Source organism: Erithacus rubecula (assembly GCF_903797595.1).
Source record: "Erithacus rubecula genome assembly, contig: scaffold_275_arrow_ctg1, whole genome shotgun sequence".
Lineage (NCBI taxonomy): Eukaryota > Metazoa > Chordata > Aves > Passeriformes > Muscicapidae > Erithacus > Erithacus rubecula.
Window position 1 is genome coordinate 15342 of NW_027636050.1, and position 26165 is coordinate 41506.

General features: G+C 52.2%; 1 protein-coding gene across 1 annotated transcript; it reads right to left on the reverse strand.

The window, feature by feature from the left end:
* Positions 1-300: 300 nt before the first annotated feature.
* On the reverse strand, positions 301-2359 carry LOC306815887 (serine/threonine-protein kinase pim-1-like; the record flags this gene model as incomplete). Its single annotated transcript, XM_079332399.1, has 5 exons — positions 2167-2359; positions 1884-2042; positions 1421-1787; positions 654-830; positions 301-407 (listed from the first exon to the last, which is right to left on the reverse strand). The coding sequence occupies exons 1-5, from the start codon at positions 2236-2238 to the stop codon at positions 301-303; spliced, it is 882 nt and encodes a 293-aa protein (XP_079188525.1). The 5' UTR covers positions 2239-2359.
* Positions 2360-26165: the final 23806 nt, after the last annotated feature.

A 26165-nucleotide genomic window follows, 5' to 3' on the forward strand; every position in this document is an offset into this window, starting at 1 on the left:
CCCCACCTGGTACAGCTTCTCCAGGAGCTGCTTCTCCTTCCCTGGGGGCCAGACCAGGCTGTCTGTGCTCTGCCCAGGGACTCAGCCATCACTGAACCAGGACAGGTAAAACCAGGTCGAATGGTGGCTGCCAGTGCTTGCAAGACCAGCTCAGCTCCAGAACAGATGCTCCCATCTGATGACCCCTGCTCCATGGTACAAAAAATCTGGGTTTCTTTGCTTCTTGTGACCAAGAGATGTGTGTAGCTGTTTGATCAAAGGCTCCTGGATTAAATGGTGCCTGTGAATCTCTCCCATCTTCTAGGGCAGATGAACATCCTGCAGCCAAGGGTCATGGAACAGATCTTCCACAGATGGCCTGTCCAAGGAGCGCATGGATAAACACCAGCTGATAACATCTCGGCACTCTGGGGAGAGAAACCAGCAACCACCAGTCAGCTGGAGAAGGACCCTGTTTGCTTCGCCCCACTGTTCCCATGCCCAGGCGCTGCTGGATGTGCTCAGAACTGGGCCTAAACTTTCCAGACAACTCCCTGTTTTGGAGGAGAGCAGGACATGTGCCACCTCCTCAGCAGCTGCCAGAGCAGGATGCTCACGAGCCCACTGCTGTCTCCCAGCACTGGTATTCCCCGTGCCCAGAGATGAGGATCCACCTTGAGAAAGTCCTCGTGGGAACTTGAGCTGGCCCCGGATGATGTCCCGGCCCTTCTTGAACGGGTGTTTCCCGCAGACCATCTGGTACAGCACGATGCCCAGGGACCAGATCGTTGCTGCCTCGCCATGGTAGCATTTAAGCTGGGTCCATTCAGGGGGGCTGTAGGATGGTGTTCCTATGGAATACAGATGGAGCTCATCAGGGGGATGCTGCTGCTCCCAGAGCCTGGCCCCAGCATCCCTGGGCATGGGGGGGCTGCAGCAGTGGCACAGGGGGTGACCTGCTGCCTCCTTGCCAGCACCTGGCTCTTGTGTACAAAACTGGGGCTAAAAAAGAAGCCACTGGCATTGGTAGAGGGCAGTAGAAGCCCTGGGAAGGCCCAGCTAGGACACACAGAAGAAAAACCCACCCAGTGGTGGGAAAAACCCACTCTCCTCCTGCTTGCATTGCCCCCAGAAAACATTAATAAGCTAAGGCAAACAAGGGCAGCAAAGCAGTCCAAGCCCTTCCTCGCCTGCACACCAAACTGAGCAGTGCCCAGGTCTGACCCCCCTCTCTGCCACCCCCATGGGGTTTGTGCTGGGCTGGCTAAGTGGCTGGTGAATGAGGTTGGCAGAGCTGGCAGCTGGCCCCCCTCTGAGCCCCACCTGAAAGCAACTTGGCTGCAGAAGCAACACCATGGCCTGCAGCAAAGGGGGAAATCCCTGGTGCCACAGCCAGGCTGGGCAATGAGATGCCCAGGAGCATCTCCCAGGCTCGGCTCACCTGCAAACTGGGTGTAGACTGTGTCCTGGAGGAAGGTGCCACAGCCAAAGTCAATCAGTTTGAGCTGCCCGCTGTCCAGGTCGATGATGATGTTGGCCGGTTTGATGTCCCTGTGCAGGACCCCGCAGCTGCTGCAGTGACGCACGGCCTCTAGCACCTGGCGAAACAGCCCCCGCGCCTCCTCCTCCGGCAGGAATCTCCGAGTCGCGATGAAATCACGGAGGTCCTGACATCGCTCTGGACGCTCCATCACCAGCAAGAAGCAGCTGGACAGCTCAAACCACTCCAGCAGCTGAATGACTCCAGGGAACCCAGTGGACACCTTGTCCAGCAGCACAATCTCCAGGGGTGCACGGGCGCCGTCAGGCTGCGCGAGGAGCACGATGCTGTCAGCGGGGCTGAGGCCGTGCCAGGGCTCTGGGGCTCCTCAGCCAGCCCGGGATGCTCTGCACCCCCCGCTCACCCCACGCCCGCTCTCCCTGCAGGGCTCCCGGCGGCTCCCACCCTGCCGGGCCCCGGCTCCTCGCCGCCCGGCACGCCCCGGCTTCTGCCGCTGGCCCCGCTCACTCACCAGCTCGCCCCAGTGCTGGATGCGATTCCGGGGCACGCGCTTGATGGCAACCTGTGAGCCAAGGGGAAGCAGCGGGCTGAGCTCACTGCCCAGCACGCCGCGCTCCAGCCTCCCCTTCCTCGTCTTCTTCTTCCTCCTCCCTCCTCCTCCCTCCTCCTCCGCCCCCGCCACTCACCGGGGCGCCGTCCGCGAGCCGGGTGCCCGAGAAGACGCTGCCAAAGCCGCCTCTGCCCAGCAGCGAACCCATCCGGTACCGCTCCTGCAACGCCTCCAGCACCTTCCCTGCGGGCGACACGCGGCTGTCAGCGCTCGGCCCGGGGCCAGACACGGCCCCCAAGTGCCCCCCGAGCGTCCTGGGTCGGGCATCCCCACCCGCCCCGGGCCCTGGCGGAGCTCGGGCTGAAGGAGCCACAGCGGGGGCGGCGGGAGCGGCCGCGCCGTGTGTGCCCTCCGCAGACCCCGGGAGGAGCCGGGGCCGGGGCTGGGACTGGGGCCGGGACAAGCGGAGCCAAAGAGAAGTGATGCCTCCCCAGCCCCAGGCACTGATGCCCAGCCAACAGCGCCACAGCCAGGACAGCGAGAGCCGGGCGGAGGCGAGACCGCGGGGGGATGGGCGGAGCCGGGGCTGGGGCCGGCGACGGGGCAGGGGCAGCCCCGCCCGGGGCCGGGGGCGGGCTCGGAACATGGCCCGGAACGGGAAGAGGGGAGAAGGGAGAAGAGGGAGAGCGTCGGGGAAAGCGACTCCGAGGAAGAGAAGGAACAAGAGATCCAGAGGATCTGTAGACTCGCTGCTGCTGCTGCTGCTGCCGCCGCTGCCGCTGTTGCTGTTGCAACTGAACCCCCGGGGCCGTTTCTCCGCGTGTTCGCTTGTCCGCGTGTCCGTTCCACGCTCGCCCCACTCGCCCCATGGCCGAGCCCCGCGCGCCCCGAGGGCAGCCCCTGAAACTGTCCCAGCACGAGCCGGGCCGCGCCGGGGGTTCCCCGCAGAGCCGGGGCCGGGCCGGGGGCTCCCCGCAGAGCTGGGGCCGGGCCGACGGCCGGGGCACCGGCCAGAGGCCACTGCACCACACCAGGAGCCTGAGGCCGAAGGAGAGATTAGTTAACTTGATCCACTGTGAATTGAGAAAGCGAAATGACTTTTCATTGGTTTCCCGAGCTGTCCATCACTCATTCAGCTCTCCGATTGGTCCCCGCAGCTCACAGGGGAGGCCCCCAGACGCGGGACAGCCCCTCCCACTCCCCGGCCTCGCGTTGCTTCCCTCAGGTGAAATCCACCCCTCCCCCAGCACGCGAAACCCACACAAAGACAAAAACAATAAAGCAAAAGTTTCTTATCTCCGGGTACTTGAAGTTCAGCCCAGAGCACACACTAACTCAGAAAAGACTTCCCTAAATGCATCAACATGTTGAGTATTCATTGACGATTCCCGATGCGCTCTCCCGGGGGTCCCTGGGGGGGTTCCACCCTGGGGGGCTCGGACGGGGCTTGGCCCAGACCCCCGCCGGGACCCTCCCCAAAAAACCGCCTAGGATGCCCCCCAAAAAACCGACTGGGACCAGGTCAGTGACTGGGGGAGGGTACTGGCTCTTTCTGGGGGGTCCCGGTGTTTCAGGGGGGTCTCGGTATTTTTTTTTTGGGGGGGGTCCCGATATTTGGGGGGGTCCCGATTTTGGGGATTCTCGGTATTGGAGCGGGGGAGTCCCAGGATTGGGGATCCCGATATTTGGGGGGGGTCCCGCTATTTTTGGGGGAGGAGTCCCGGTATTTGGGGCGGGTGTTGATATTTGGAGGGCGGTCCCGGTATTTGGGGAATCGCGAATGTTTTGGGGGGTTCCAGTATTTGGGGGACTCCCAATATTTGGGGGGTCCTGGTACTTTTTGGGGGGTCCCAGTGTTTGGGAGGGGGTGTCTCTATTTTTTTGGGGGGGGGGCCCGATATTTGAGGGGGTTCCAGTATTTGGGGGACTCCCAATATTTGGGGGGTCCCGGTGTTTTTTTTGGGGGGTCCCGATATTCCGGGGGGGGGGGGGGGGTTATTTGGGGATCCCGGCTCTTTTTGGGGGATTCTGGAGTTTGGGGGCTCCCAATATTTGGGGGGGGTTCCGATATTTGGGGGGTCCCGGTAATTTTTGGGGGGGGGGTGTCGGCTCTTTTTGGGGGTTCCCAGTATTGGGGGGAGGCTCTGATATTTGGGAGGGGGGGGGTCGGTCCTGTTATTTTTGGGTTCTTGTATTTTTGGGGGGTTCCCTCTATTTTTGGGTTTCGTTTTGGGGGGGTTCATTATTTTGGGTGTTTTTAGGGTTTCCCGCATTTTTCGGGGGGTTCTCGCTATTTTTGGGGGGGTTCTCTGTAATTTTTGGGGTTTCCAGGGTTTATTTTGGTGTCCCTGTGCTTCTTTTGGGGTTCCCTGTATTTTTTGGGATTCTCTCTGGTTTTGGGGTTCTCTGTATTTTCGGGTTCCCTGTGCTGCTTTTGGGGTCCCCGGTGCAGTTTTGGGGGTCCCTGTGCTGATTTTGGGGTTTCTGTTTTTGGGGTCCCCGTGCTGATTTTTGGGGTTCCTGTATTTATTTTGGGGTCTCTATTTTTGGGGTCTGTGTTTTTGGGGTCTCTGTTTTTGGGGTTCTCTTTGTTTTTGGGGTTCTCTTTGCTTTTGGGGTCCCTGTGCTGTTTTGGAGGTCCCTGTGTTTATTACGGGGTCTCTATTTTTGGGGTGTCTCTGTATTTGGGGGTTCTCTGTATTTTTGGGGTTCTCTCTGTTTTGGGTTCCCCGTGTTTATTTTGGGGTCTCCCCAGGCCGGGGGGCGGGGCCGGCAGCGCCGGTGCCCGTGAGCCAGATGGGCTGGGCAGCGGCCATGGGAGGGACTGGGGGAACTGGGAATGGGAACTGGGGAGACTGGGATGGACTGGATGGGACTGGGAATGGAAATGAGGGAATTGGGAGGGACTGGGGGAACTGAGGGGACTGGGAGGGACTGGGAGGGACTGGGAATGGGAAATGAGGGAATTGGGAGGGACTGGGGGAACTGAGGGGACTGGGAGGGACTGGGAGGGACTGGGGGGGACTGGGAATGGAAATGGGGGAACTGGGAGGGACTGGGGGAGACTGGGAGGGACTGGGGGGGACTGGGAGTGGAAATGGGGGCACTGGGATTTTGGGGTCCCCCATTGGTGTCCCCCACCTGCCCAGTTTGGAATGGGGTCTGGGGTCTCTGGAATTGGGTCTGTGGGCTCTGTTTGGAATTTGGTCTGGGGTCTCTGGAATTGGGTCTGGGGTTTCTGGAATCGGGTCTGGGGTCTCTGGAATTGGGTCTGGGGGCTTTGGCCGGAGCCACCCAGATGCGGCTGTGGGGGCAGGAGCAGCGCCATGGTGAGTGTGAAACCCCAGACCCAAAATCCCCCTGAGACCTCAGACCCAATTGGGGACCCCCAAAATCCCCCTGAGACCCCAGACCCAACTGGGGACCCCTATATCCCCTTCAAATCCCCACCCCCCCACCAATTTTGGGTCCTTTCCTCGCCAATTTGGGGTCTCTCCCCTCCCCAGTTTCGGGGTCCCCCCTCAAATTTGGGGTCTCTCTCCCCAATTTAGGGTCTCCCCCCTCCCCAATTTTGGGGTCTCTCCCCCCCCAATTTGGGCCTCCCCCCTCCCCAATTTAGGGTCTCCCCCCTCCCCAATTTTGGGGTCTCTCCCCCCCAATTTGTGTCTCCCCCTCCCCAATCTGTCTCCCTCTCCCCATTTTCAGGATCCCCCTCCCCAGTTTTGTCTCCCCCTCCCCAGTTTGTCCCCCAGGCTCGCCCCTGCTGTTAGCAGCCACTGCCGAGCGTTTGGTGCCGCGCTGAGCTGGGCCAGGGGGGCGGCGCTGAAACTGGGACAGCTGCTGAGCATGGCAGGTGGGACCCCAAAACACCCCAAAATCACCCCAAAATAAACCCAAAAATATCCCAAAATAACCCAAAAAAAATCCCAAAAATATCACAGAAATAACCCAAAAATATCCCAGAAATATCACAAAAACACCCCAAAGATATCCCAAACTGGGACAGTGCTGAGCATGGCAGGAGGGACCCAAAACAGCCCAAAACACCCCAAAAACATCCCAAAACCACCCCAAAATATCCCAGAAATATCCCATAAACATCACAAAAATATCACAGAAATATCCCATAAACATCACAAAAATACCACAGAAATATCCAAATCACCCCCAAAACACCCAAAAAACCCCAAAAACCATCCCAAAATCACTCCAAAAATATCACAAAAGTATCCCAAAAACACTCAAAAAAATCCAAAAAGCATCCCAAAATCACCCCAAAATATCCCATAAACAACCCAAAAAACATCCCATAAACAACCCAAAATCACCCCAGAAATATCCCATAAACACCCCAATAAATTTCTCAAAATCACCCTACAAACACCCCACAACATCCCAAATTTATATCAAAATCACCCCAAAAATATCCCAAAACAATCCCACAGTCACCCCAAAACCACCCAATAAATATCCCAGAAACACCCCAAAATCACCACAAAAACACCCCCAAAATATCCCAAAATCCACCAAGAACATCCCATAACCCCATAAACCACCAAATCCCAAAAACTCTATAACCCCACAATCCCATAACCCCAGAATCCCATAACCCCATAACCCCACAATCCCATAACCCCACAATCCCATAACCCCACAGTCCCACAATCCCACAATCCCATAATCCCATAATCCCACAATCCCATAACCCCACAATCCCACAATCCCATAACCCCACAGTCCCGCACAGACTCGTCGGTTCTGACCCCACAGCTGCAGCAGATCCTGGTGCGGCTCCGGCAGAGCGCAGAGCCCATGCTGGGCTGGCAGACCCGGGTAGGGGATTGGGGTTTTTATCCTGTGCCAGAATTTGGGACCAGCTCCTGGAATTCCAGGATTCTATGGGGCTTTTATAGGATTCTATAGGATGCAATGTGATTTTATGATAATTTATTGAATTTTCACCGGGTTTTTTTTTAAATTTCCATAATTTGGGGAATTTTTGGGATCCCCAGGCTGTGCTGGAGCAGAAGCTGGGCAGGGATTTGGGACCAGCTCCAGGAATTCTGGGATTCTAAGGGATTTTTATAGTTTTTAATGTGATTTTTTGATATTTTATAGTATTTTATAGCTTTTAATGTGACTTTATGTTACTTTTTGGGATTTTCACCTGGCTTTTTTTGGAACTCTGGGATATTTTGATAATTTTGAGAATTTCTGGGATCCCCAGGCTGTGCTGGAGGAGGATCTGGGCCCGGGCTGGCGGGAGCAGCTCCTGGAATTCCAGGATTTCCCTGGGGCAGGTTCACCGTGCGCGGCTCCGCGACGGCCGCCAGGGGGCGCTAAAGGTGCAGGAGGGAATGGAAGAAATAGAAATAAAAATAAAAATAAAATAGAAAATAAAACATAAAAGTGAGAACAAAAATGAGAATAGGGATAATAGTGACGGGAATGGGGGGGATTTGGGGAGGGAAATGGAGAATTGGTGGGGGGGGAAATGGGACTTTTGGGGGAAAAAATGGGAATTTTGGGGGGAAAAATGGGAATTTTTGGGAAAAAAAGCCCCAGGAATTTGGGAAATTGGGGGAACTTCGTGGAGAAAGTGGGGGGGAAAATGGGAATTTTGGAAAAAAACAGAAAATTGGGAAATTTTGGGGGGAGAATGGGAATTTGGGGGAAAATGGGAATTTGGAGGGAAAAAAAATGGGAATTTTGGAAAAAAAACCCCAGGAATTTGGGAAATTGGGGGAAATTGAGGGAATTTTTGAAGAAAATAGGAATTTGGGGGGGAACATGGGAATTTTGGGGTAAAAAACCAGGAATTTGGGAAATTGGGGGACTTTGGGGGAAAATGCGAATTTGGAGGGTAAAAATTGGGATTTTGGGAGGGGAAAATAAAGATTTGGGGGGGACAATGGGAATTTTGAGGGGAAAAATGGGAATTTTGGGAAAAAAGCCCCAGGAATTTGGCAAATTGGGGGAATTTGGGGGGAAAATGGGAATTTGGGGGGGGGGAATGGGCGGAAAATGGAATTTTGGAAAAAAAAAACAGGAAAATGGGAAATTGGGGGAATTTGGGGGGGAAATGGGAATTTTGGGGGGAAAATGGGGGGAGAAATGGGAATTTTTGGAAAAAAAACCCCAGTAAATTGGGGGAATTTGGGGGGAAAATGGAGATTTTTGGGGGAAAATGGAGATTTGGGGGGGAGAAATGGTAATTTGTGGGGAAAAATGGGAATTTGGGGAAAAAAAAACCCAGAATTTGGGAAATTGAGGGAATTTTTTGCAAATTGGGGGAATGTGGGGGGAAAAAAACGGGGGAAAATGGGAAGTTTTGGGGAAAATGGGAATTTTGGAGTGAAAAATGGGGGGGAAATGGGAATTTTGGGGAAAAAAACCCAGGGATTTGGGAATTTGGTGGGAATTTGGGGGGAAAATGGGACTTTTGGGGGGAAAATGGGGATTTGGGGAAAAATGGACATTTGGGGGGGAAAAATGGGAATTTGGGGTGAATTTGGGAAAAATGGCATGGGAATTTTGGGGAAAACAAAAATTGGGGGATTTTGTGGGGATTTGGATGGAAATTTTGGCATTTGGGATGGGAGTTTGGGGACTGGGACAGAATTTTGGGAATTTGTGCTGGGATTTTTTGGAATTGGGGCAGAATTTTGGGAATTCAGGCTGGAAGTTTGCGATTTGATTTGGAATTTTGGGAATTGTTCCAGAATTTTGGGGTCTGTGTCGTAATTTTGGGGTCTCTGGAATAATTTTGGGGTCTATGGTGTAATTTTGGGGTCTATAAGGTAATTTTGGGTCTGTGGGATAATTTTGGCGTTTGGGGTGTGATTTTGGGGTGATTTTGGGGTAATTTTGGGTTCTCTGGGGTAATTTTGGGGTCTGGGGTGTGATTTTAGGGTCTGGGGTGTGATTTTGGGGTGATTTTGGGGTAATTTTTGGTTCTCTGGGGTGATTTTGGGGTCTGGGGTATGATTTTGGGGTGATTTTGCGGTCTAGGGTGTGATTTTGGGGTGATTTTGGGGTGATTTTGGGGTGATTTTGGGTCCCCCCAGTACCCGGGCGTCGCTCGCAGCATCGGCAGCGACATCGAGAATCTGCTGACCCTGCTGAGCCTCAGCCCGGGGCTGCCAAAAGATGACAAAAACACCCAAAATCACCCCAAAACTGACAAAACCAGCCAAAACCCAGCCAAAATTACCCCCAAAACAGCCGAAAATCACCCCAAAATGACTCTGCTGGGCTTCACCCGGGGGATGCCAAAAGGTGACAAAAACACCCAAAAACGGCCAAAATCACCCCAAAAATGGCCAAAACCACCCCAAACCAGCCAAACACACCCCAAATACCCCAAAATCAGCCCAAAACCATCCCAAAAACTGCCAAAACCAGCCCAAACCAGCCCAAAAACAACCAAAACCAGCCAAAATCACCTGAAGTCACCCAAAATATATTTTTAAAATAATTTTTCCCTCAATTCCTGGTTTATAATTTTTTATAATTTCCCCAATTCCCAATTTATAATTTTTTATAAATTTTCCCCAATTCCCAGTTTATACTTTTTTATCGTTTCCCCAAGTTATAATATTTATAATATTTATAATATTTAATAATATTTTATCATTTTCCCCAATTCCCGGTTTACAATATTTTACAATTTCCCCATTTTTATCATTTTTAAAATTTTTCCATTTTCATAATTTATTTACAATTTTCTTATTTTTACCATTTTTAAAATTTTCCCATTTTTATCATTTTTACAATTTCCCATTTTTATCATTTTTTACAATTTTTCCATTTTTATAATTTTTACCATTTTCCCATTTTTGTTATTTTTTGCAATTTCCCCATTTTTGAATTTTTTGTAATTTCAGTATTTTTATCATTTTTACAATTTTCCCATTTTTATCATTTTTTACCATTTTCCCATTTTTATAATTTTTTACAATTTTTCCATTTTTACAATTTTTTGCAATTTTCCCGATTTTTCCATTTTTTAGATCTCTTCCTCACTCGGTTATTTTTATCCATTTTTACAATTTCCCCCATTCCCGTTTTTTCCCCATTTCCAGGGCTGTTCGTGGTCGAGCTCGAGTGTGGCTCCGGGCTGGAGGCGGAGAGCGCGCGGCGCTTCCGGTGCGGGACTCGGATTGGGGATTTTGGGGTGTTTTGAGATTTTAGGATTTTTTGGGGAGGATTGGGGTTTTTATGGGATTTTGGGGAGATTTTGGAGGGATTTTCGGAGTTTTTTTGGAGGGGGGGTTGGGGATTTTTGGGGATTTTTTGGGGGCATTTTTAGGGGGAGGTTTGGGGGATTTGGGGGACTTTTTGGGGATTTTTGGTGTTTTTTGGGGGAAGGTTTGGGGGTTTTAGAAGGATTTGGGGGATTTTTGGGGGAGGTTTGTGGGATTTTGGGGGAGGTTTGGGGGGTTTTTTTGGGGGTTTTTTGGGAATTTTTGGGGATTTTGGGGGAAGGATTGGGTGTTTTAGAAGGATTTAGGGGATTTTTGGGAGAGGTTTGGGGATTTTGGGGAATTTTGGGGTTTTTTTTAATGGATTTTTTGGGGGATTTTTTGGGGGAGGTTTGGGGGAGGTTTGGTGGTTTTGGAGGGATTTTTGGGGGATTTTGGGGATTTTTGGGGGACTTTTTATGGGGAGGTTTGGGGGTTTGAGAAGGATTTAGGGGATTTGGGGGATTTTGGGGGATATTTGAAGATTTTTTGGGAATTTTTGGGGAATTTTGGGGGATTTTTATGGGATTTTTGGGGGAGGTTTGAGGGGGTTTATGGGATTTTGAAGGGGAAATTTTTTGAGGATTTTTTTTAGGATTTTTGGGGGGATTTTTGGGGATTTTTGGGGGGATTTTTGGGGGATTTTTGGGGACTTTGGGGGGATTTTTGTAGATTTTGGGTGATTTTTTGGGTGATTTTTGGGGCTATTTTGGGTGATTTTTTGGGGCTATTTTGGGTGATTTTTGGGATTTATTTTTTAATTTTGGAAATTTTGGAGGTTTTCAGGGAAATTTGGGGGTTCAGGGATGAATTTTGACTTTTTTGGGGGGTTTTGGAGTAATTTGGGGTTTTTTTTGGTGATCTCAGATTTTGGGGTGCCCCAGGTCCCTTTTGGGGGTCACCCCTTTTTCCAGGTGCGGTTTTTGGTTGGATTTTCACCATTTCTGGGTCATTTTTTGCCATTTTGGGGTCATTTTTGGGTGGATTTTCCCCGGGTTTTTTGGGATTTTGGGTTAATTTTGGGGGTTTTTTGGTGATCTCGGATTTTGGGGTGCCCCAGGTCCCTTTTGGGGGTCACTCCTTTTTCCGGGAGCCGTGCGCTGCCCCAGGAGCGGCGCGACCAGGTGGGGGAGGGGCACCCCAAAATTTGGGGGGTAGGGGGGACCCCAAAATAAGGGTGGGATCTGAAATATGGGGGAGGAGGAACCCCAAAATTGGGGGGGGACGGACCCCAGAATGGGGAGGGGGGACCCTAAAATATGGGGGGGGATCCAAAATTGGGGGGACCAAAATATGAGGGAAAGGAGACCCCAAAATATGGGGGGAGGGAACCAAAATTGGGGGGGGATGGACCCCAGAATGGGGGCGACCCCAAAATGGGTGGGTGACCTCAAAATTGGGGAGGGAGGAGACCCAAAATTGGGAGGGGGACCCTAAAATATGGGGGGGATCGAAATATGGGTGAGGAGGACCCAAAATATGGGGGGGGGGAACCAAAATTGGGGGGGGACCCCAGATCTGGGGGGGATCTGAAATATGGGAGTGACCCCAAAATTGGGGAGGGGGACCCCAAAATACGAGTGGGGGGACCCCAAAATTTGGGAGCGGGACCCCAAAATTTCGGGGGGGGATCGAAATATGGGGGAGGGGGACCCAAAATATGCGAGGAGACCCAAAATAGGGGGGGACCGAAATATGGGGGAGGGTGACCCAAAAATGTGTGTGGGGGAACCCCAAAATTGCGAGGGGGAACCCTAAAATATGAGGGGGATCAAAATATGGGGGACGGGTGTTATAAATGAACGCAATGGGCCATAAAGGATCGAATCAAAGTTAAAAAGATTTATTAGTTACAGAAGGCAAAAGCAAAATCCACAGCGCCGGGTGACAGGAGAGCTCCAGCTCCGAAACTGCCGTGGCCCCTCTCAGCTCGCTCCTTTTAAGTTGTTCAGTTTCTGGGGTTCCATGCCCCCCTCTCTAGCAGTTCCGCGCACGCTCCTGCAGTTGCTAGGGGGTCTTCTTCTGCCTTCTGGTGGTCGAGGGATGAAGGTGAGTAGTCTTCCTCACCCTTGTTTTACTGACCCTTACTAACACTTAAGGCGATAGATGATTAACGCAAGCAAAGTGAAAATAACTATCAGCATCTTGGCAAGCAAAGCAAAACAATTAGAGACATCTTGGCTCACTCTCAAGGTCTTTCAGACAAGCAAAGCAAAATAATTAACAGCATCCTTGCAAGTAAAGCAAAATAGCAAAATGATATCCCAGCCTCCAAGTCCTTGCAAATCCTCTCAAGGTCTATCAGGTGAACAAAAGGTTTTCATCACAGCAGGAGAGGCCTGCGTGTCCCAGGACTCCGGATTTGAGCTGCTTCAGCTCCACAGAGATGGAGGCAAAGTGAAGAAGCCAAACCGTTTATTAATGGAAGGCAAAGCAAATGGATGAGGTGGCAGGGAAAAAAAGGGGATGGGCAGAGTCTGAGGACTGGAGGGAGAGAGCTATTTACAGGCAGGGAGAGGGTTGAAGCCGTGCGAGCTTCCCACAGGCTCAGCTGTGCCAATCATCAGCTGTGCCTGGAGCTCCAGCATTTTGATATGGTGTCCTCTTCAGTGTCTCCTTGTGCTATTATTGCAATGCTGGTTCACTGGATTCTGAAGAGGAAGCTAATTCTATTTCTCTCACAGCCCGTAAACAGGGTTGAATATGAAGTTAAAATGTGATGAGCTGGTATTTTTCCTTTGGGCATGAAGAGCTGTAACAGAGAGCAAAAGAATCACAGTCAAGGCCCACATCTGCAGGAATCCAAGGAGACCCAGGAGACCTTCCTGCAAAGGGCATCCCACTCAGGTCCTGCAATGGCCAAGAGGATCACCCGCTAGGTGCTGACCAAAAGTCCTTGCCACGATCCAGAAATCTCTCTGTGCTCCATCCCTGCCACCGTCCATCCGCACAGGGAGTGAAGCCCTCTGCAGCCGGGGCAGGGATTGCAGCTGCCTGCCCAGGGATTGCAGCTCCTCCTGCCAGCCCCTGCTGCCAGCCCGCTGCCCTCACTCACCTTCATTGAGCACCTGGAACTCTTCCTGCTGCCCTCTCATGAGTATCCCGGCGAACCCTGGGAACACAGAGCCCGTCATGGCTCTGCCCGGCGGCACAGCTCCCTGCCCGTGGCGCTGCCAGCCCTGCGGCCACTCGCCCCGTGGCCTGGCAGGGCTCAGCCCGGGCCCTTGCCCAAGGGCACGGCTGCGGGAGGGCGGCAGCAGCCCCGAGGGCAGCCGGGGCTCCGCGGCGCCAGGCCCGGATGGCAGAAGCTGCCGGGGCAGCAGCCGGGGCTGGGGCCGAGCTGCGCCGGGGCGAGGAGGGGAGGGAGCCCGGGCTCACCAATGAACCTGATGGCTGCCGCTCGCAGGGGCTCCTGAGGGCTCTGCAGGTACGGCAACGCCTGGCGCAGGTGCTCGACCGCTCGGCTCCTGTCCTCTGTCAGCTGCGGAGAGCGGCGGGAGGGAAGGCTCGGGGCGGGCTCTGCCCCTTTGCCCGGCGCTGCCCGCGCCCGGCCCCGGCCTCCCCTGCCCGCAGAGCCCTGAGGCGCGGCCAGCAGCCGCTGGGCCGGGCTCTGCAGGGGCACAGGGCCGGCTGCTGCCCGGGGAACCGCGGTGCCGCCCCTCCCCGCAGCCCTGCCGGGCCGGGGCTCCCAGGGCACCCGGCTCGGGGCCGCAGGAGCGGGAGCACAGCCCGTGCGGCCCCTGCAGGCAGCGCTGGGCAGGGCCACAGCTGCAGCCACACACAGTGAGTGCCGCGCTCAGGGGGCTCTCCTGGCTGAGGCTGGGCCTTCCAGGCTGTCCTACCAGACACTTGACGAACTTCCACATCTCCTCATTCTTAATCAGGTGCTTGTGCTTCCTCTTCTTTAGAAACCTGGCCACACAAATCAGCAGCTCGCGAGAGGCCTGGAGAGCAGCAGAGATGCGGAGATGGAATCACAGCCCAAAGAAAAGGACTTGCGTTCCTGTGGCAAGGGACACGAGCAGAAGGCTGGAGCCTGGGAGAGGCCAGGGCAGGAGACATCCGAGCTGGCACCCAGGGCTTAAGCACCATCACACAGCACCTCACCTCTGCAATGCGTTCATTCTCATCGTGGCAATGAAAGAAGAGTGGAACCAGGCTCTGTCTCACAATCCTCTTCAAGGGCTTTTTTCCTTTGTCCACTACCAAGTCTATGATCTTAAGGAAGAGGTTCAGGGAGACCAGCTGCATATGGATGTCGTCCTGAAAAAAAGGAAAAGATCTCAGCACCAACTTCCCAAGGCCCCCCTGGGTGAGGGCCTGAAAATCCACAAAACTTCTGGGCAGCACCCAACCTGTGGCTGTGAACACAGAGCCTTACCTGTTCAAAGATTGGCAGGAGTGCCTCAGCCAGCTTTGGGGCGGTGCTGCTGGATATCAGGATGTGTTCATTCTCAAGTATATTGGTGAGCACAGAGAGTGTCATGCGTGCACCATATTCACGTGCATCACCCAGCAGCTCCACAAAGCATTGAGACAGACTGCACATTTTTATGGCCTGCGTAGGAGACAAGGCTGTGCTGTGAACCAACACGGCCCTGGCACAACAACTCTACCGTGCTGCCACAGATCCCAGAGGCCTAAGGTCTGTCCCAAAGAACTCAGGAAGGTGAGGCAAGAGAGCTGGGAGTGTCTGCCCCAGCTCCTGAAGCCCAGCCAGCCCAAGGGGCTGCTTTCCCCAGGGCAGTTTCAGCCACTGCCCCCTTCTCACCATCGAGGGATCCTTGCTGAGCACCACAAGGCCTCTGAGTGCCAGGCCCTGCCTCTCCCTGCACTTGCTCTGCACGTTTCTGGACATGATTTCAAGGATGCTGTCACCATGTTTAATCAAGTCCAGGCAATAGATGATCTGAAAGGCACAGGGCAGTGACAGACGACCTGGCAAGCAGGAGCCTGGAACTGCACAGGGCTGGGCCCAGACAGCAGCACAGGGCATGGGCACTGTCCCAGGCAGCTGTGGCTGCAATAGGACAAAGAGCTGGGAGGCAGCTCAGCAAGGCAGCACTGGCCATCAGGCTCACCTCCACAAAGAATGCCAGGAAAGGCAGATCCCAGCGGAGCTCCTCCCTACTCAGCCACTTGAGTAGGTGTAATTCAATGAGGAAACACAAGGGAATAAAGATACGGCGCATCTCCCTGGCGGGGAGAAAAGGCACCAAGACATTGAGGTGGGCAGGCAAACCTCTCTCAGGACTGACTCACAGAGATCCAGTCTTTGCCCAGCATCCCTGGAGGTGATGTGGTCACTATGGGAGGCTGCCCCTTCAGGGCACCTCCTCTCCCAGCCTTTTCCACTCTGCTTGGCTGTCCCTTGGTGACAAGGCCCCCTGGCCCACGACCACAGGGACTGTGAGGGGCACCCCAGGAACAGAGCACAAATGTTGGGGGCAGAGGGGAAATGGGGGGTCTCACCTGGCCAGCAGACCCGTGGCATAGTGCTGGGTGTCAGCACAGAGCAGCATGTCCCAGCCACGCCTGCGCTCCATGGCCATCACCTCATTGTCACACCGTAGTTGGTAGAGCAGAGCCTTCATGGCCTGCACTGCAAACCTGTGTGCAGAGCAAAGTCTGGGTCACACTGGGAGCACTGGTGCTGGCCAGAAGGCCATGGGAAGGACAGGAGGACTGGAACCTGTTGGGCTTGCTGGCAAGGCGGTGCTGCTCCTGGCACGCTCTCCAGAAGTTCTCGACTTCCTCTGGCATCTGCTGCTGTGTGCTGATGACAACGTGGAAGAGCAGAGCCACAAAGAGGTGGGAGGAATAAAGGATCATTGCCTTGTGGCACTGAGGCACAATCAGCCAGACAACCAGAGCTGCCTGCAAAAGAAGCAGCCCAAGACAGCGCTCAGTGCCGAGGCATCCGTGGGGCAGGGCCCGAGGGGAGATGCAGGGGGAGCAGCGGGCCTGGTGCCCTCTGAGCCTGTCCCTAGCCCACATTTCAGCCCAGTTCCTGAGGCACGGAGAGGATGGAGAAGTGCTGGAGAGGTGACAGGGCAGCAAGCAGAGGCCAGTTCCAGAAACTCACAGCCAGGGCAAAAACGTCTTTGTTGTCCCCATCAGAGGTGCATGTGCTGTGCACAGGCCAATCCTCCATCACACAGAGCAGAGTTGGCAGCACCTTCTCCACTGTTGGTTCTGACGAGCCTATGGCTCTCCACATGCTTGCAGCAGCTCTGTGGGATCAGAGCTCTGTGTCAGGGGGGGGTCTCAGTCACAGTACCATAGCCTGTAGAGCCATGGGGCCCAGGTGACAGAGGCCTGGGGCCCTGAGGGGCAGGGAGGGAAACAGAGCTCAGGAAACAGAGGGACCTGAGGGTCCCGAACCTCTCTGCTTGTCTGGCAGAGCCCATTGGACAGGCTGTACAGGGCGGTGGGCCCTAAAGGCTGGTGAGCCCTGAGCTCTCTCAAGGCACATGGGTCCCGTACCTGTCACATGTTGGGGCACAGTGCAGGAGGGTCAGCACCACGTCAGCAGGGTGTTCTTCAGCCAGTCTCTGAATGTCAGTGCGCAGCCTGGCATCCACAGTGACGTGGGACTCGAGACTCTGGTGAATGCTTTTCACCATGGCTGGCACCTGGAGGGAGTGGGGAAGACTTGGAGCACTGTCCAAGGGAGCAACACCCCAGCTTCCTCCAAGAAGTGCTTCTGTTCCTGCCACACTGTGCTGGCCTCGAGGACTTAGGCGTCCTTGTGACCTAGTGGGCACACAGTCGTGGGAGACCTCCCGTGCAGGCTCCAGGCTGGTTACCTGCTGCTGAAAGGAGACACCACTCATGTCAGAAAAATCCATAGTGGGAGTATGGATCACAGTGGGATTGGTGTCAGCATTTGCAATGGCCTGAGTCTCCCTATTGTTGGTGTTTGTGATGGCCACATCCTCAGTCATGGACATGAGAAGAGCCGTTGCCCATTTTTCAGTCATTGAGGTGTCAGAGTAGACTGAGTGCTCAGGCAAATCCGGGCTGACATCAGGCTCTTCCTGGAGCTCAGTCAGCCTGGAGTCAGGCTCGGCTGTGCTGTGTGTGGCTGGGGTGCTGGTCTTTCTGCGTCGAATGCGTAGGAGCCTTTGGAAGATCTGCAGGAGAACAAAGGACAGGCAAGAGAGGCAAGTTCCATGCAATGCTCCAAGGGCTGTGCTGGGCTGAGCAGTGACAGCAGGGCCAGCCCAGGTGGGGATGGCTGCAGGTACCTTCACTGTTCTGCGGAATCGTCCACGGGCAGGGTCCGGCCCTTGTGACCGGTCCACAGCTGCACCTGGCAAAGAGCAAACACAGCCAGAGCTGAGGGGCTGCGGGAGAGGCCGGAGAACACAGCCCAGCCCTGCGCTCCCCAGAATGGGACAGCCTGGGGACGCCCCAGGGGATGGAGCACGGCCGCTGCGGGGTGTCAGCCCGGCCCCTCTTCTGTCCCGTGCCTGGGCATGTCCACAGGGGATGGGATGTGATGGGATGGATGGGATGGGATGGGATGGGATGGGATGGGATGGGATGGGATGGGATGGGATGGGATGGGATGGGATGGGATGGGATGGAATGGGATGGGATGGGATGGGATGGGGACAAGCTGCCAGCAGCCATCAGTCCTGTGGCCCAGCTATGCCACTCACCATCTTGTATTGGCTGAAACGGGTCCATATCTCCAGGCTGTTGTGCTGGGGAAAGTTCAGGGTTTTTCTTTTGTTTCCTTTTGAAAACATTGAACAGTCTGAGAACTCTGCCTGCCATGGCAGAATCTGGCCTTGAGGCCACCTAGTAGAGAGATGCCTCAGGAAAGCTGAGAGGTGACAAGTCGTGCAGTTGTGCCTTAAAGACACCCACGACAGAGAAGCCTCAGGAAAGCTGCAGGACGGCAAGTCCCGCACTCTGGTCCTGAGGGCTCCTGCCACAAGGACAGGAGACTCCTCGTAAATGATTCAGGTCACCAAATCCCGCGACTGCACCTGCCGCGAGTGCACCTGCAAAAGAAAATCCTTGGGAAAGCCACAGGACACCAAGTCCCACAGTCTTGCCACGAGGTCACCTGCAGGAATAAGGCCTCGGAAGTGCTCCGGGTCAGGCAGGAGCGAGTGTGCTGTGCGGGGGCTCCTCACGGCACTGCTCCGGTGCGTCCTGTCCCAGCACGGGCTCCGAGCACTGTGGCATCGACCAGTCGCCGCCGGCTCCTGAGTCACCACATGTCACAAAGGGTCCTTGGACACCATTCCATGACACGGTGACCATGCTGCACCGTGTCACAAAGGGCCCTTGCACACACTGCCACTGGCCCTGGGGCCACCCTCAGCCCACCCAAAGTGTCCCAGGTTGGAAGGAATCCCTTGGCCCAAGTGTCTAAGACAGCGTGACAGGAATGTTAGGAATTGCTCAAATCATCAGTGAACACTGTCCTGCTCTGTGGGCTTAAGGCATTTAAGAATCCTCAATCCAGGAAACCTTTCCTTCCCAATTGCTCAAATCAAGTAGTTTCAAAAAGTTGGTAACTTCCCAAATTAATTGTCATAGTCTGAGAATGTGATAGATTTAAAAGTTTGCATCCCATCTCAAAGCAGCAGTGTTTGTCTTAACGTCATCCATTGAGTGTCATTTTACAAAATAGCACTACACAGAGGCAAAAAAAAGGCCATTCTTTGGTTTGGAAATGGTTTTCAATGAAGAGATGATAATATCCTAATTTTATGAAGGAATAAAAGCTCTCAAGAAATGCAAGTCCACTCAGTGTTACACAAATAGCCCAAACAAATGAGTCAGTAACAAAGTGGCTAATCCTCCTCTTGCTACAGATATCTAAATGGCTTATAAATTACAGCTCTCCCCTCTTCTTCCCTGGGGAAGAATCAGGACCACGAACAGAAAAAATCACAGTTATTCCTTCTGCCCTCCATAACCAAAGCTATGCCAAACCACAGATGCTGCCTTTAAATTGACTCAAATTCCAGCCTAGGCCTCTCACCTTCCACACAACTCTTCCCCCAAGATGTCCACCAACACCAACCCCCCCAGACAGTGACACAGAAGCCTCAGCAGCCCGCCAGGACCCCCAGCTGTCCCCATCCCTCCACAGAGCTTTCCCAGCCTCCAGCACAACCCCTGGTTCCCTGCAGGAGCCGTGAGATGGCAATCAGGAGGATCTGCTCCAAGGCCAGCCCCGGTAGCAAGCTCAGGCTGCCAGGACTATGGTTCCTGGAGCATCCTTCCCAGCAACCCTTCCTGTGCTTGGCTCTCACATTCGCACATTGGATTGGGAGTGGCCTGGCAAGCTCTTTCTCCAGCTCCCTCTTTACTCTTGGGAGAGGTAGGACATTCCACAGGAGAGCAACTGGTGCCACAAGGAGTGGGTGGCATCAGGCAGCTCTGGGGGGAACCCTCAGGATTGCTGTATCCTGAGGGAACACTGTTTGCCTTGACCTGCAAGCAGCTGGAAATGCTTAAAATCAACTGCCTCAGCTTCCAAGACCTCTCTTGGCCAGCATCCTGATGTGCATGCAGGACTGCTGCAAGGGACTGCTGGGACTCAGTAGGACAGGGGCAGCTGTCTCATGTCCATATAGCACCTCCTGACAGAGCTGGGCTCATCCCCAAACCAGACAAACGATCTGGTGACAGCAGAGAGGAGCAAGGAGCACTGGGCTGGCTCCTCGCAGGGTGTCTCAGCTGGGCTTGCTCCACAACACGCCCCCGTTTGAAGGGCTGCTTATGCCCAGCTGCCAGAAATGCCGTCCTTGTTCTCTCCAAGGCGCACAGGAAGAGCCAGTGAGCAGGATACCTTGGGGTATATGTGGGCATGTGAATCCAGAGCAATCTTGGAGTTTGCTAATTGTACACTGCTCATACTGTATTAAAAAAAAGAGATTTTAGTATTGTTCTGTAATGTGCATTATGACTTTGGCATTTCTCAAGTGTTCATTTTGGCAGTAGTACTGGTTTTTAATCTTTTTTTGGTATTTGAATTGCCACATAGAACTGAGAGGAGTAAACAACCCCAACTATTTTAAACTACAGTTATGATTTGTTTTTTAAATTTGGATGAAAATCAGCTTAAACCTTCTTTGTGCCAACACTGGAATAGTAAGTAAGAAAAGAATTACCATTTTAAAAACAGTGACTGTGAAGAATCTGCAAGTGAATTGTTTTGATTAATTGGTACAACCTTGAGCTGATGGGGCTTCATATTAAAATTTATTCCTTACTTTGGGAAGATATTTTTCCTTGATAGGTGTTTTTGTGACTGTAATAGTGCTTTTGCTTTAGAAAATCATCAGTTTTGTTGTCTTTTATGCTCTCTCTAAAATGCCTGCATAATTTGGCATTAATCCACCTGGATTTTTTCTTATTTTCTTGCTCTGTAAGGAAAGATGGAGCAACTGGAATGGTGATAAACATAGGAGAGACTATGTGAGCTGGGAGCTGGAGCAAGACAGGCAGAGCCTGTGAGATTGATGAATTCTCAGGGACTTCACTGGTGATAAAAGGTTTGGAGGAGTGGCTGATTCCCTGAGGGCTGTGCAGACCTTCAGAGGGTCCTGGACTGGTGGGAGAGATGGGCAGAGAGGAACCTTTGGAAATCCCACAAAGGCAAATGCAGATGCTGCACCTGAGGAGGAACAACCCCAGCACCAGCAGAGGCTGGGGCAACCTTTGGGAATCAGCTCTGTGGAGAAGGGCTGGGGTGCTGAGACAGGAGTGTATATGAGTACATGGGGTGGAATTTCAGAAATCAAGTGTCCTGTCTGAGACTGAAGGCTTTGGAGAGCTGCAAAAACACCAGAACAATTGCAGCTATAAAAGCCAACAGAGAACAGGTTTTTTGGCATAGAGAATGAGTGTTGCAATCAAAGGCAGGATAGGAAATAAGATGACCCTGATGCTTTGTAGCTATAAACCTACTCAGAGTTCAGTCGTTTTCTTGAATTTTCCACCCACACCTTCCTCTGTGTCAAAATGCCATTTATAGATGTTCTGGCTAGAAGCCAGGTGGACACTTCTGAGAGAAACTGGTGCCAGGACAGGAATATCCCACTGAGGGTTGCTATTTCCAGTTAAGAGGTTAGTTAGACTCAAACATTGAGGAGGCTTTACACAATCTGTGGGGAGGGAAATGCGTGATTCAACAGTGTTTCTAGTTAAGAAAGTTATTAACTATTCCTAGCCTTGTCCCTTCATCTTCAGGGATCAGCTGTTCAAATCCAACCAGGCAAAACTTGAGCAGCTTATCTAAACCAAGTGGCATGAAAAGAGCATCAGTGTGCAGAAGAAAATAAGTTTTGTCTCTAGGCAAACAGATTGTGCAGGGTTTATCTGTGGCTCTGCACTCCTGTAGACCCCAAGAGCAGCCAGGTGCTGATAACTATCAAAGAGAGCTGGGGCTGGCTCAGGCAGCCTGTTCCTAACCCAAAATACAGCCTTTATCCCAGATGGGAACCTGAGGTGGGACTCTGGAATCACAGAGCTTGATCATTCGGTCTTGTACAGCAATCCTGAGATATTCAGGATTCATGCTTTTACTGCTGAGCCTGATTCCTGGCAGCTGGGCCGGGTGGAACAGGGGATGCTGAGGGGACCATGACTCCAATTCTGTTTGGGAATTCCTGTTCAGTCCTGCCAGCCTGGCCTGGAGCTGCACATCCCAGTCCTCACATGCTGAAATGAATCCAAGTTGTTTAGTCTGCTTTCCTGAATAAAAATTCTCTGTGAAGCAGATGGAGCTGTTCAGCCCTAACTGCCCAGCTTGTTTCAAGTTTCTACAGCACACTTTTTTGTGCAACACCAGCTTTTGAAAATTCAAAAAGAGAAAACAAATTAATAGATAATAACTAGATTAATAAAAAATCAAGACACTGAAATAACAAAGTTTTATTCCTGATACCCAAAAGGCAAATATTTATTAAGGATCTGCTGGAACTTCAGCTGTTTTCCTGCTTTGTCCTGCAGAGGATTTGTCTAAACCCTAAATATGTTAATCTCCTGAAATGTGACACAGGGGTTTTTTCCTGTTAAGACCTGAAAGACTTTGAGGTTTATAAATATAAGGGAGAGTAACTGCAAGGTGCTGTACTGTATTTATATTGGTCTTTTAATAAGTAATAAAATTACAGACGGACCACGCTGCAAGAAAAATTCCTCAGGATACCTGCTTATTCCCAATATTACTGCTGTAATTTAGTAGGGAGAGACAGTCAACAAGTCATGTCTGAATAACACCATGCTAATGTTGTTCTCTCTTCCTTGAGCCTGGTCTCAAAAAATCTGATTGACAAAGATAAAGGAATTTTAAGAGCTATTTTGGTTCTTTCAGAGAAAGTTCAACATTGAGAAGGGATTGGGGTGATTAGGAGGCTGTAGTTACCTATCATTTTCAGTGCTGTCTATTGTAATAAAAATGATAAATGTGCCCTGTTGGTGTTCTGCTGGTGTTTAGAGTTTCTAAGTCCCTCAGCTGTGAGCTGGGTTCCCATGATGGTGGGAGTATCCTGCCTGTTGCTTGCTGGATGTACTGGAACAAAGAGCTCAGCAGATTATGAGAATTATCACAAATGAATTACTTGGATTTCACTGGGCTCAGACTGAAAGAGTAAATCAGGTTTGATATAGAAAATACTTCTTCCCTGTGAGGGTGGTGAGGTCCTGGAACAGGTTGGCCAGAGAAGCATAGTAAATAAATTTTCAGAATTCTTAGTATCTGTCCCATTCATTTTCCATAGGTCCTGTTTGGTTTTAGTATGTCACCTTCTCAGCTGGTTGCCATTTGTGTCCTGCTTTTGCTCCTGCCTTTCTTTGTCTGCTCTTTCTCCTTCCCAGTGTCTCTCTTAACTCAGGGCAGCTCCCAGCCAAAGACCCTACTCTGAATATTTTTCCCAATCCAGGAGCTAAAACACAGCCCTGGATGAAGTTATGGAGGAGGGCAGTGAAATGTCACAATCAGACCGTTCGCCACCTGGGTCTTGGCCCCTTCAGAGCTTTGCTGTGAAGGGCAGGAACACCTTTTCCTTGCTGGAAGCTGGAATTCCAGTCCATTGGACTATGTGCCATGGGTCTCAGAGGACAATTACCAAGGCTGCCAGGGTGCTGCTCCTCTCAAGGGAGCTGTGCAGGGTCAGGGTCAAGGTCCAGCAGCTGGGTGGGCTCCTAGAGCACACAGCAAAGGTTTGCTGCATATCCTCCAGCTGGAAGCAGAGGGAAGTAGAGAAGGGAGTCCCTGACAATGCTGGAATGCTTGTGGCTGGAAGCCTGCCCATGGGTTAGGATGCCATAAGGGAGAGGTGCTTCTGCCCCACTGAAGGTGCAAATGAGACCGTAGGAGGACAACAAACAGATTTTATTGGACATGGATTTTAATGAATGAAAAATGGGAGCTGGGGACATAGAAATATTTACTATTTCTTCATTATCATCTAAGTCTTCTTCTTTCCCTTCTTCTTTTTCTTCTTCTTTTCCTCCTTCTTAATTGCTACTACTACTCTTTCTTCTTCATCTTCTTCTTATTCCTATTTTATTTTTTATTCTTATTTATTGCTCCTATTTCTTCTTCATTATCATATGTGGGAATAGAACTAGAGAGCAGAACTGCAAGCACTGCTCAGCTTGTCACAACCAACAGGGATGTGTTAGCCATAGCAGGCTGCAAGCCTTGGCAAGAGTAAGCGGGATTTTAAAGGAGGAATGTAAAAGATAAGAAAGTGCTTGGTATGGGTGCTTACCATGCAGTTTCATGGGGATTTATGTGAAATACTACATGTACCTGGTTAGCTTAAATGAGGCATTGATTGAGCAATGTTATTTAGTTACAAGTAAGCAATATAGCTTAGTAACATGAATATTATTGGTGCGTTATTTTTAGCAATAGCTGAAAAAGCATATACATTTTGCTTTGTGTATCAATAAACTGCTTCATGGATGCATGGCTTAATGCAAGCATATAAAGAAAACCTTGTCTCTTCATTACCACCACCATCAATCATATTCTTCTTATACTTCTAATTCTTCTATTCTTCTGATTAATCTTATTCACTTGTTATGCTTGCTGTCATTCTTATCCCTTTTTGTATTCTTATATTAATAACTATTTTCTCATTTACCACTACTACTATTTCTTCTTCACCATCATCTTCTTATTCTTATTCCTATTCTCTTATTCTTTTTTTTTTTTTTTTTTGGAACTACTACTATTTCTTAAACTCAACTTTCATTTGTTTTTGGAAGAATGATACGAGTCAAAGTCCTGCGGTCACATCCATGGAGTAACACCTCCCATCTGACAATTCCTGAACGGAAGTGCCCATTCCAATTCAATATCAGAAGCAAGTTTTCTCTGACAGAGGCATGAGGCATTGGTAGAAGTTCCCCAGGGAAGTGGTGGAGTGACTGTCTCTCAAGCGTTGAAGAGTTCTACAGATGTGGCCCTTGGGGATGTGGCTTTGTGGTGATGGTGGTGCTGCCAGGGTGCCAGTGGCACTGGGTGACCATCGGGGTCTCTTCCCACCCTGATGACTCCACGGGATTCACTTCTGAGCCCCCTGGCACCCAGTGTGCCCCATGGATGCTGTTTGAGGCTGGGCACAGTGGTGACTTTGGGTGATGGGGAGATGCCCCTCGGCAGCTGAGGCTGCGGGGCCATGTCCAGGCCAAGGCCGCCTGTGTGTCCCCCTGGGGCACCGTGCAGTCCCCGGGCCAGCCACCATCTGTCTGCAGCCAGCTTGGTGCTGGCACAGACACTGCTCCTGCGGCTGTGGCCTCAGGCAGGGCCAGCAGCAGAGTGACCGCAGTGACCACAGTGCCTGCAGTGACCGCAGTGATCGCAGTGACCACAGTGACCGCAGTGACCACAGTGACCACAGTGACTGCAGTGACCACAGTGACCGCAGGGACCGTAGTGACCACAGTGCCCACAGTGCCCGCAGTGCCCGCAGTGACCACAGTGACCACAGTGCCCGCAGTGTCTCTCTGAGGTGGCTGGGCTGTGCACTGGGGACAGCTGGCTGCTGCCAGGGGCCCTGCCCAACCGAGGGGCCAGGGGGGCTCCACGGCCCTGCCCTGGACCCCAGCTGGGCCACGGAGCCCTGGGCGTGCAGGGAGGGAAGCGAGGCATGGAGTGTCTCTGGTGCCTGTCCCTCAACCCCAGACCTCCCGAGGGACAGGCATTGTCAGCCTGCCAGGGCTGCTCTTTGGGCCCTGCTGCCTTCTTCATACAGCTCAAGGACTGAGTTTGTCCCAGTCATCCTCCTCCTGTGGCAAGGCAGTGGTCCTGAAGCTGAAGAGATTTAGCTGTGAGTCAGAGGTGACATGTGAAAGGTGTTTGCTGCTGTTGTCTTCCTCCATGGGAACTTGGCTGATGGAGTCCCTGTTCACAGCTACTTCATGGCACAGCTCTGGATTGAAGCAGTCTTCCCAGTCAGAGAGGTCTTGGCAGCTGCTGGCCTCTCCTTGGGATAGCTCTGGTTCTGCCTCACCTTGGCACTCTTGGGAAAGCTCTGTCTGGGTGTGCTATTCCCAGTCTTGATCATCCCCAGCTGGGTTCCCCTCCTCACTCCCTTTCTCTGCCAGGAGTGGGGCTCTGTGTGGGGTTAGGGTTTGTTCCCTTGCTTTTCCTCCTTTTTGGAGAATTTTTCCCATTATTATGCTAAGAAACCCTGCCAGGCTGCACCCAAGCTCTTCATGGCTCAAGACAAAGGGATGGGTGGGGGCTGTCTCCCTGCTTTTCACTCACGGCGGGGTCTGAGGGGAGTCCGGGGACTGCACCCTTCTAGCCCTCACCATCCGAGCATCAGGAGCCAGGTTCTCTGCTGCCGGACCCTGCACTGCCATCTCTCCGCTCCAGCCTCCTGTCTCTGAGCACACAGCT